The following is a 12,201-nucleotide window of genomic DNA, read 5'->3' on the forward strand; positions in this document are numbered from 1 at the left end:
ACCCTAAACTATCAACACTAAACCCTAAACCCTAAAAAGTAAACTCTAAACCCTAAAAAATTAACCCTAAACCCTAAAACATCAACTCTAAACCCTAAGCCCTAAACCTTCAACTCTAAATCCTAAACTCTAAACCCTCAATCCTAAACCCTAAACCCTAAAACCCTAGAGTTGATGTTTTAGGTTTTAGATTTGAAGCTTTAGGGTTTTAAGGTTTAGGGTTCGAATTTCATAAAAATATAGGGTTTAGGGTTTACGTTTAGGGTTTAGATTTTATGTTTTAGGGTTTAGATTTGAAGGTTTAGAGTTTAGGGTTTAGAGTTTAGGGTTTTGGGGTTAAGGGTTTAGAGTTGATGTTTCATGGTTTAGAGTTGATGTTTTAAATTTAGATTTAGGGTTTAGGGTTTACGTTTAGGGTTTGGAGTTGATGTTTTAGGGTTTAGATTTGAAGGTTTAGGGTTTAGGGTTTAGGGTTTAGGGTTTAGAGTTGATGTTTCAGGGTTTAGGGTTTTAGAGTTGATGTTTCATGGTTTAGGGTTTAGAGTTGATGATTTAGGGTTTAGAGTTGATGTTTTAAGTTTAGATTAGTTAATCATATGTTTTTTTCGTCAAAGTTAATCAAAAGGTTATAAATGTCTTTTACCCTTCATTGAAGATGAGGGTAAAAGTGGTTAGTATAAACATGAAAAGTGGTACTTTGAAAATGGTATTTTTGGTAAGCAGTACGATAGTCCGTTTTCATAGATAGAGAGACTTAGTAAAAACAACAAACACACACGTGCATGAAATAAAAGAGTGACGGTCGGACGGGTTAGAGCATTCCCACGATGGCTTCGTAAAACCTAACCGCCATCTACTCAACTTCACTACCAATTTTATCAGGGGTAATGCATTTGCAGACGCCGACACCTGCGACGGCGTGAGCTTGCACGAGAAGAAGGGCTGACACAGCAGAGTCAGCATGAAAAGTATTTTGCGGAATGCTACGAGGTCTCTCAATGGAAAATGCTCTAGCATCTTTGTGCAAAAGCTCTTTACCCCCTTGTTTCAGAAGGTATGGAAACATCTGAGCAATGGGAGTAACCTCTTTCACCATCATGCTGTCAGTCCTGAGTGCTATGTTGCAGTCCATCACAACAATTGACCATCTTGTGCAATCAACGCAAACACTAACCCAGTGTTTTTTGTCGAGATTGAAGGGAAGATAGTAACGCTCAGCATCGGGATAAATTCGAACTCGCTCAAGTATATTGCTGGGAAACCAGAAGGACTCTTTCTTGGACGTCTTAGAAAACTTGGTAAACAGTTTTAAGAGCTGGGAAACAAACTGAGTGTCCATGAACACAGAGTGGTTGGACTGGTTTGGGGGTGAGTTTAGCGTAAACTGTGAACTAATATGGCCAATGAGAACATCAACCACCTGTTTTTGAAAATTACAATATTATTAAGGGACAATATTACTAGCAGCACAAAAATTACATTGCAGGGCAGATGAACGAACCTTTGGTTGCAAGGGAGATGATCTTTGAACAAGCTCATATAGGTCATTGCTCTCTAGCGTTGATTGGCCAATGCGTATTGTACTAAACGAGGACGGCCAAGAAAGTTTGTTAGACGGTATCTTAAATAATTATACAGATAACAATTAATTTAACCATCCAGAATTTGAACTTACAATGGTGACTTCAGTTTATCGAGGGAAGAGAACTTAGCAGTGTAATCAATGTTCCCGCATGTGTTGTCGGGATCTACAAATGTTACTCGGGCCCGATTGAGGAGACGCATGTCGCATTCATACTGTCCCACCAGAGACTTGGGTAGGGCCTTAAGTCTCTTACTTTTCCGGCAGGCACCCAGCTGATCCTCCTGTTCGCAAATTTCTTTGCCAACATAGTTTCCCCTTCAGTGACAGCCTCCTTCGGGTGCGGGCATTCCTCATGAGTTAGCCCTAGGGAGAAGGTTGGTTTTGGGAATGGTAACTCATGGTCAAGATTCTGCAAAAGTAATTAGACTTAAATTAGGCAGAGGGAGCAGTGTGGCGCTGTGCAACCTGAAACAAAGTTGTACGTACCGTATCTGGTGAGCTCTGACTATGATCAACATCGTTTTCACACATGCTGGCCCCTTCGGTGACAGTCTCTTTCCAGTGTGGACGTTCCGCCTGAGTTAGCCCTAGGGAGAAGGTTGGTTTTGGGAATAGTAACTCATGGTCAAGATTCTGCAAAGTAATTAGACTCAATTAGGCAAATGGAACAGAACTGGCGCCGTGCTATCTGAAACAAAGTTGTACATACCATATCTGGTGAACTTTTCCTATGATCAGCAAATTTTCCCTCTCAGCCAAGGGGATATTGTGGTGGGGGATTGTCAACGACCAACGATGCGGATGGGTTACTTGCAACCTATTGACCAGAAAATATCACAAAAGACTTAATAAATTATCAAATGTGTAAGCATAGAGCGATTGTCAGTTACCATATCTTCAGCTCCAGATTTCTGAGCGCCCCCACGCAATGTCTGATATTCAGTGTGTATAGATGACTGAATCTCTTGTGCTCCATTTAGGACCTGCATGAGATCAGTATTTTATGTAAGATTCATCGTGTTAATCGGCTAGTATCATAGTGTGGCCGGGTATTGAGAAACTTACATCGACAGCAAATGTATTTGCTTGATTTGAGAATAGGATTGCATCGGGAGGATCATCAGTTATCATCTCTTCATGGCTGTCTCGCCGTGTCTGATTTTCGGTGTGTATCACTGGCTGAATCACTTGTCCTCCGATCAACCCATGCGTGTGAAATGTATATAACGTAAGTGACAGTGAGTTAGCCGGTTAATATATTATTTGTCAGGGTATTTTGTAGCTTACTCGTCTGTGGATGATGTTTTTTGGTTTGCGAGTATGGTGTCGTGCGAGACCATTTCTCAGGAATGACGCGCGGTGTCTGATTTTCACTGGGTACATCTAACTGAATCCCTTGTCCTCCGTTCAGCCCTTGCAAAGTGATGAATATTATGTGTACAAGAAAAAGAAGTATCCGGTTGACATAATATTTGTCTGGTTATTGAAAAACTTACATCGACAGTCAATGATGTTGTTTGGTTTGCGAATCGGATAGTGTCGTTGATAATATCATTTTCGGCGGATTCAGTATGAATACCTACATGGTGTAGTGAAGTGCGCCTGATGTCTGGATGTTGGCCATCTCTAGCGACATTGGAAACATTTACAGTCTGCGCTGAAGAGCTAACTGGTATCTGGCCAGAAGAAACCTCCAATTTACTAACCAATTGTTGGATGCTTTCTAGGACATTGGTTTGGAAGGTGATGAAAGATTCAGAAAGTGTGCTTAATTGCCTCTCAATCCGAGAAATATCTTCTCTAACTTTGTCTCTGACCATCGATGCAACTGATTCACAATCTATGACCTCTGAGGTTGTTGTCTGTTTTATCTGATTTGGCTTCACTGTTTTCCGGTTAATTGCCTCTGTTTTTTGCATCTTCGCGCATCCTATTGACCTCTAGATTAGTTACGCCACCGGTAAAGCTTGACTTGTTGAAGGGAAATTGCTGCTCGAGTAGACTCATCAAATTATCCACGATAGGATCCTCCTCGTCGTCCGACCAGCCAAGATCAGGTGACGCTTTGAAGTGTTCTTTGTCTTCTACTATTATAGAATGAACTGCGACCTAGCACGCAAAGTAAAAAAGTAACGAGAAGTCAGTGTTGGTTGCAATGGAGACAGTGGCTCAAATTGTACTATTTCACATTTTGACTGAGAACGTGAATAAGTATAGGTAATGGGAATATGTACTTTTCCTGCTGCGTCGGTGTCGCGAGCATGACCCGGGCTGATGCTTCTCTTCCCATTCTTATCTTCATCTACTAGATCATCGTCCTCGCCGCCGTCACCTTCTGAGCCAGATGAGGATCCATCGTTGACCACCTCTGTTAGAGCGGGGATGGCTTCGACCATTACAAGCTGTAGTGAAAGCACGAATCCTTTCAGAGCAATCGTGTTTTGCGACAGTGAAACCTCCTTCCTCTCTTTAATACTACTCATGAGCATGTCAAAGGATACTCTGCCCCATGGGTATGCGAAGAAATCATCTATGTCTTTGATGAGCTCTGCGTGATCGTGTGAGATAGGCGGTGTGTGCGTGGTTGGTAGAATAACAGCAGCTAGTAAAGCTAATAGAGCGTATTTCACACGAATGCAGCTATCTTTGACGGTTCTTTTCTTGAGCATTCTTACAACAGAAGTGACTGGGACCTCCTTCAGTGTCCCAAAAAGCTCCCCCCAATATGGTTTTTCCTAGATAGTTTTCTTGGCTCTTTTTTTTTTGTGTGTTTTGGAAGCTTACGACAGTTTAGCCCCGTTACATAGGCGAACTCTCGAAGAGAAAAACGTACAGGTTTTCCTGCGAAAATGAACCACGCTTCGTGTTTCTTTGAGACTTTTAGCTGCCTGGAGATGATGAATCAGCCAAAACCTCCGGAGAAAGAGGGCTTTTCCCCAATCTCAACAAGCTTCCCGAATGATGAGCCCCTGATGGTGTCTACTTCTTCAGGATCGAGAGCGTTGAGTATTTGCCTAATGGCATAGGGTTTGTGGTATGGCTTTACCCTGACGCCGACTGGTTCATGGCCCACTGCGAAAATCCGGTCTGGAATACGGAGAGGTTGAGATGAGAGATCATCTTCTTCCATTTTGTTACTGATTTTGTAGAAAGTGGGGTTTGGTAATGAACCTCGATGATAACGATGAGAGAGATGGAAGATTGTATCGGGGAAAGGAGAATGAGATTTCAGAGAGTAAATATATGAATATATGGGAGAAAAGAAAGATTCACTAGAAAGATTCACTAAATCTATTAAGATCTCTTTAGCATTAAGGACTGACAAAATCTCAAACTGCGTACTTCATATCTTTTTTCTAAGATTTTGTAATCTCACGCCGAGTTGATACATATAGGGGTAGCAGTGTCTAGGAAAATTATGAATAGTGGCCAGAAAAGTGTCTTTTGGTATGATGTTAAATATGGTATAATACGTTGGTACACGTCCTAATTAGTCATTTAATTTTCCCAAAAACAAAGGAAGACATGGAAAGTAATAAAATGCCAAAAATAGTGAAACAGGAAAATGAGTTGGTTACGTGGAGAGATGGATTTAGAAAATATATGGGAATAGATTTGTAAAATATCTCTCGGTCAGAGTGAATGACCAGTGCTCTCCTGCAGGTCCTGCATAACCTTCTCCAGTCACTGTCTGACGCATAAGGTGAAAGAATGTGAGAATAAAGAGATTTAGATGAAGAACATTGAAGAACACAGAGAGAGAAAGTAGATCTCAAAATGTAAGAGAGAGAAAGAGATAATTGTTTCCTTGATTTAATTGTGGATCTGGGTACAAGTATTTAAAGGCAAGTTGCCCCAGTACACAATATAATAAAATATTCATTGTTTTAAAATATCTTCAACAGTCTTCTTCTCTCTTCTTCTTCTCTTCAATAAAATTCGAGCTTATAAAAACCTTATAAAGCCTTATAAAACCTTATAAAGCCTTATAAAAGCTTTATAAAACCTTATAAGTCTCTAGCATAATTCTCAAGTCTGGCATTTTACTTCTCAAGTCTGGCAGCTTAATTCTCAAGTCTGGCAGCTTACTTCTGCTTCATGTCAACACTCCCCCTCAAGCTTGACCATATGGAACAAGTCAAGCTTGGAAGCCATGAAGTATTATTCCCTCATTAAAACCCCAACTAGGTAAAACCCATTGGGAGAAAACCCAAGTCAAGGAAAAAGAGTAGAACACTTCATGAAGGAGATATCAGTGACATGAGAGGTCTGTGAGTCCCAATTTTGGATGAATGAACTCACAAACTTTAGTGCTTGCTGCCTTGGTGAAGATATCAGCTAACTGATCTTCACTTTTAGTATAGCAGGGTAAAATGATCTTCTGCTCCACAGCTTGTCTCACCTTGTGACAGTCAACTTCAATGTGCTTTGTCCTCTCATGAAACACTGAGTTTGATGCTATATGTATGGCCGCCTGATTGTCACAGTGCATTGTGATTGGTGTTGTTGTCTCTATGCCCAAATCCTTTAGTAAGTTTCTGATCCAAATGAACTCACTAGTAAGCTTCCTCATTGCTCTATACTCTGCTTCAGCACTTGAACAAGACATCGCCTTCTGCTTTTTGCTATCCCATGTGACCAGGTTTCCTCCAATGAAGGTGCAATAGCCTGTAGTTGATCTCCTATCAACTCTGTCTCCAGCCCAATCAGCATCACAATACCCAACAACTTCAGTACTCTTGTTACATGCCATCCATACTCCTTGGCCAGGCGCCTCTCTTAGGTACCTTAAGATCCTCTCCACCATATTCCAATGATGCACCTTAGGAGCTCCCATGTGTTGACTCACTTGATTCACAGCAAAACACACATCTGGTCTGGTGATGGTTAGATAGATGAGCTTGCCCACCATTCTTCTATACTTCTTGATATCTCCAAATGGTGTAGACCCATACTCCCCCTCTCTCAGCACCTTGTATCCTTCTTCTAATGGAGTCTTGGCCTTTTTACTCCTAAGGTTTCCTGCCTCATTTAAAATATCATGTGCGTACTTCCTTTGAGATAAGAATAACCCCTCTTTAGAGCGGAAGATCTCAATCCCAAGAAAATACTTCAACTCTCCCAAATCCTTGATATCAAAGGCATTTTTAAGAAATGTTTTAGTTGAGAGAATACCTTCCTTGTTGCTACCAGTGATGATAATGTCATCCACATAGACTAAGATGACCACAATACCTTGCTTATTAGTTAATGTGAAGAGGGTGTGATCAGCTTCTGACTTTACAAAGCCTCTTCCATTGAGGGTGGTGCTCAACTTATGGTACCAAGCCCTTGGAGATTGCTTCAAGCCATAAATTGCCTTCTTTAATCTGAGAACATTTTCTGGCTTCACCATGTTCTCAAGACCAGGAGGTGGTCTCATGTAGACTTCATCCTCCAATTCTCCTTGAAGAAATGCATTCTTCACATCCATCTGCCGTAAATCCCACTCAAGGTTGACAGCAAGAGATAAGAGAATCCTTATAGTGTGAAGCTTGGCCACTGGTGCAAAAGTATCTAGATAATCTTCACCATACACTTGAGTATATCCCCTTGCAACCAGTCTTGTCTTCTTTCTTTCTGGTTTTCCATTGGCTCCATACTTGATAGTGTAGAGAAGCCGGCTTGTCACTGCCTTCTTTCCTTTTGGAAGTTCAGTCTCAAACCATGTATCATTCTTGATCATGGCTCCCATCTCATCTCCAACAGATTCTCTCCACTCCTTGTGTTGCATAGCTTCTTCATATGTTCTTGGAATGTATTCCTGATCCAATTCACTGATGAAGACTTGATGATCTTCTGGATATTGAGCAAGGGAGCATACTGCACTTATTGGGTGAGCTACAGCTTCAGCATTGAAGTAAACTTCTGTGTTGATCCACTGTGAGGGTTTCCTGTTCCTTGTACTCCTTCTCAAAAGTTGTATCTCCTCAGGTTCTGCTTCATTTCCTTCACTTGGCGCCTCTACTTGAGTCTCAACATCTGATTTTGATGGCATCTCATCTTGATCATGAGCTACAGAGTTCTCTTCAGGTTGAGCTTGTGTAGACTGCTCAACATTTCTACTGCTCCCCTCATGATTAGGTTGAGTGCTCTCAACACTATCAGCTGCAGTAGATGATACATTTTCAGGGACATGTTCCACACTTGGTAAAGAGGGCATACTGATTTCCAGGCTCTCCATTACTCCCCTAAGGTTATTTGCTCTATCTGAGGCTGATTGAGAAAGATCTTTGAGCTCATCCCAACTCTTTCCATCATAATAGCCTCTAGATTCTACAAACTTCACATCCCTTGAGACAAGGACCCTTCTTGACTCTGGATCATAGCACTTATACCCCTTCTGAGTTGGAGAGTAACCAATGAACATAGCTTTTGAGCTTTTAGCATCAAGCTTGTTCCTCAGCTTCCCAGGTATCATCACAAAACAGAGGCATCCAAACACACGCAAATGGTCCAAAGATGCTTTGGTCTTATTTAGAACCTCAAAAAAGGAGACATGTCGTTGAGGACTTTAGTTGGAGTTCTATTGATCAGATAAGTAGCAGACATCACAGCATCACTCCAGAATCTTTTTGGAACATTGGTGTGGAACATCATTGATCTTGCTACCTCCATCAAATGTATGTTCTTTCTCTCAGCAACTCCATTCTGTTGAGGAGTGTAAGGACAGCTTGTCTGGTGAGTAATCCCATGTTGAGCAAGATATTGCTTGAATGCATGACTTGTATACTCTCCACCATTATCTGACCTTAGAATTTTCATCTTGGCATTGAAATGGTTGCAGATATGGGTCTGGAAATTCTTGAAAGCATCCAACACCCTGTCCTTAGACGGAATCAGTGTCACCCAAGTGTATTTGGATTTCTCATCAATGAAGGTGACAAAGTATTTGTGGTTCTCTCTGGACACACATGGAGCAGTCCATACATCAGAGTGAACTAGGTCAAAACATCTTTCATAGATGGTGCTAGACTGTGAGAAGACTGTTCTACAATGCTTCCCCAATATGCAAGCTTCACAATCATCATTCTTGAAGACCACACCTGGAAGCATCAAGTTTAGGGCTCTTGTATGAGGATGTCCCAACCTAGCATGCCATAGTGTGCTATCAACCCTGCTGGATGTACTAGCCAAACACTGAGAAGTGGATGGTCTAGACATCTCTGTCTTCTGAAGATGATAGAGTTCATTGTGAACGTGCCCCTTTCCAATCACTTGGCCTGTCTTTAAGTCTTGAAATTTAACCTCATCTGGTCTGAAGACAACCTGACAACTCAGATCAACAGTAGTCTTTCTCACAGATAGCAAGTTTGATGTAAACTGAGGCATATACAAGGCAGTAGATTCCCTATCAAACAACCTCAGGTTCCCTATCCCTTCTATCTTAATCTTATCACCATTTGCTATTTGAACATTCCCTGAGGCAGGCTGGACATCACTCATCAAGTTTCTATCACTAATCATGTGATGGCTTGCTCCTGAATCTATAATGATAGGTTTAGGGTCAAGAGAGTGTGTACCAGCCTTCTTGGATGAGATAAATGCTTGGATAAGGGAATGTAGGTCACTCATGGTTGCTGGACCATCAGTGTTGGCTGCACTATCAGTACTTCTCCATGTTCCTTCTTCGTTTGAACCACCAATGACAGATGAATACATGGTTCGACCTTGAATCGATGGATGCTCAAACTCTTTGATTACATTCCTGGCTTGATTCAAGTCACTTCTTCTTCGCATATTGCACTTCTTATGTTGTTCCTTAGCCTTCTTGTACTCTGGAAACAACACCATGTTGGAGTTCTCCCTCATGGAGAGATATGGACCAGTGGACAATAGATTGTTCCTACTGATTTTGAGATAAACTGGACTTTGATGAAGCTTTTCCTGATATGGTTAAAGCTTTCTTGAGTTCCAGAGAATAAGGTACTCCTCTATCTTGAGTTCTGGTGAGGTTCTTCCCTTTTGAAAGACTTTTGGACCAGTGGATAAAAGGATGTATCCAACAGATTTTGAAGATAATCTGAGAAATAAAGAAAGAAATTTGCGGAAGCTTTTGTGAGGTTCAGGAGCTTAATGCTCTGATACCATGAAAGAATGTGAGGAAAAAGAGATTTAGATGAAGAACATTGAAGAACAGAGAGAGAGAGAAAGTAGATCTCAAAATGTAAGAGAGAGAAGGAGAGAATAGTTTCCTTGATTTAATTGTGGATATGGGTACAAGTATTTAAAGGCAAGTTGCCTCAGTACACAATATAATAAAATATTCATTGTTTTAAAATATCTTCAACAATCTTCTTCTCTCTTCTTCTTCTCTTCAATAAAATTCGAGCTTATAAAAACCTTATAAAACCTTATAAAGCCTTATAAAAGCTTTATAAAACCTTATAAGTCTCTAGCATAATTCTCAAGTCTGGCATTTTACTTCTCAAGTCTGACAGCTTAATTCTCAAGTCTGGCAGCTTACTTCTCAAATCTGGCAGCTTACTTCTGCTCCATGTCAACATAAGGCTCTCACAGGGAAAAAAGAAGTAAATTCAGTGAAGAGATGGCATAGAAAACGCACACAACTTGGGGTAATGAAATACTTGTACTGTTCAGAAAACATTGGGCATCTATAAATGGTGGTGTCTGGTCTGTTAAGCTCAGAAAAAACTCAGAGAAAATTGTAGAGATTAAATCTGAAGAAAGGTTAGCTTCATCTTTTTTCAGTCATCCCGACAGTTTGTTATGACAGTTAATTTGGTGCAGCGTATTTATTATATCGTTTATTATTCTTCATTTGTCTACCATCTTTTACTGTCGTGAATCAGTTAATGTTCAGGTGTACCAAACTGAATCAATAATTTACAGCATTTATGGCTCGTAACATAGCTGAGTTTATGAATATGAAACGCAGAAGTTCAAAGTTACTGATTATTATTTTATTTTACTGTTTTGTCGTAGGACATGGGGAAGATGTTGCGTATGTGGCGTGGAGAGTGGAGGAAGAATGATTCCCAGTACTGGCATTTTGTTCCGGAACAAACCGATTTCGGTTTGTCTTTGTACATGGATGAGGGTGAGAGCTTCGCGACTGTTGAGAGGATTGTGAGGACCCATTATGGTGTCAGTGAGACCACTCCTATGGTTATCACATACGGATTACCTTACTGGATGGTTGTCCCAAGTGGTCATACTCCACCTCTTACCATAGGAAGTACGACCGAGCTCGTTGACCTGATGGCCGGAAGACCTTGGATGGTGGAGTTCACATTGTTGGTGACATTGGGGGCGAAGAGTGTTGCACAATACCATTTCAACCGCCGCTCACCGTTTTACATCGGTTCCTGATCTTTTGTTGTTGACCAAAAGCAAGATGCAAACGCAAAAGCATCTTACGAGAGTGAGTATATCATATAGAGTATATTGCATAGACTATAGTTTATAAGGTTATAGCAGTTGGCTAACATAGTGGGTGTGGAAATATCAACGTCTCAGGGTTGGTGTTTGGCAAAAGGATGGCAACAAGTGAGAAGGTCATGAACGAGATCTTCGGTGAGGAAGAAATGGTGGTATTTTACAGAGTTGCAATGGAGATGGAGTTGGCTGACAAGGAAAAGACTCGCCAGATGGACGAGCAGGCACAACCAGGGCCTTGGCTGATTCGTCTTGACGATTACTCTGATATGGAAGACGCCAGCAAAGGTGTTGGGCGTATGGATTCAACCATGGGAGGTCTGGAGAGTAAGTGTCTCTAACCAAAACATTGTTGTATCCTGCTAATTAACGTTTAATATTGGCTGGTTACCATATTCGAATCTGTACCAATAAAACTGGTTAGCAGTCAAAACATAAATCATAGCTGCGCAAATTAAAATAGAGTCCGGTTACGTTTCTGTGTCGCTGGTTAAATTAATTCATCAACGGCTAAACCGTGCCTATAATTAGCCATGTACAAATGATGTTAGCGACTTTGGCTTAATTAATCAATAGGCAGATCGTGATTTGTTGGGCATATGGTGAACAGATTAATTTGGAACCTTATAAGATAGGCTAACAAATATTATATCATCTTATTTTGTTTGGTTAATGTTAATCAGAACTAAATTATTCTATTTTGCACAGGGGGACAAGGCTCTCTGGATAAAGGAAAGGGCATCATTTAGGATTCTGTGGGTCAGACCAAAGCACCCGCTGTGTTGTGGGACGTAGGGATAGATCTTCTGACTTTCCCTGAGTTTTGCAACCGTGAGCGTGATGCTGCTATGGAGGCAAGTGGGAATGCGTTTTGGGAGAGTGTTTTGCGTGAGGAGACCAAGTCAACTGATGAGACAGAGTCAACTGAGGATTTACCTGACTGCGATGAAGGTGGTGCTGTTGGTCTTGGATTCAAAAAAGATGGAGCTGTTGGGAAGGAGGGAGTTGTTGTGGTCATGGATGATGATGGTTCCTCATCCACCAGCAACACTGCAGTGATTTGCACTCAGGTTGGTTCAAAGGCAACATCAGACCGCATGGATGTGGGGGGTGTGGTCGGAACTGCAGTGGGTGTTGGGTCTGTTAACGTGGTCCCATTGGAGGACAAAGGTATAGAA

At 41.2% G+C, this 12,201-nt stretch overlaps 1 protein-coding gene across 1 annotated transcript; it reads right to left on the reverse strand.

Annotated features, from left to right (window-relative positions):
• Window positions 1-853: 853 nt before the first annotated feature.
• Window positions 854-3,405, reverse strand: LOC106393711. The gene is made up of 6 exons (XM_013834383.1): window positions 3,082-3,405; window positions 2,476-2,568; window positions 2,072-2,218; window positions 1,839-1,994; window positions 1,502-1,621; window positions 854-1,420 (listed from the first exon to the last, which is right to left on the reverse strand). Exons 1-6 carry the CDS (start codon window positions 3,403-3,405, stop codon window positions 854-856), a joined length of 1,407 nt encoding a protein of 468 aa, XP_013689837.1.
• Window positions 3,406-12,201: the final 8,796 nt, after the last annotated feature.

Source organism: Brassica napus, chromosome C4 (assembly GCF_020379485.1).
Source record: "Brassica napus cultivar Da-Ae chromosome C4, Da-Ae, whole genome shotgun sequence".
Taxonomy (NCBI): Eukaryota; Viridiplantae; Streptophyta; class Magnoliopsida; order Brassicales; family Brassicaceae; genus Brassica; species Brassica napus.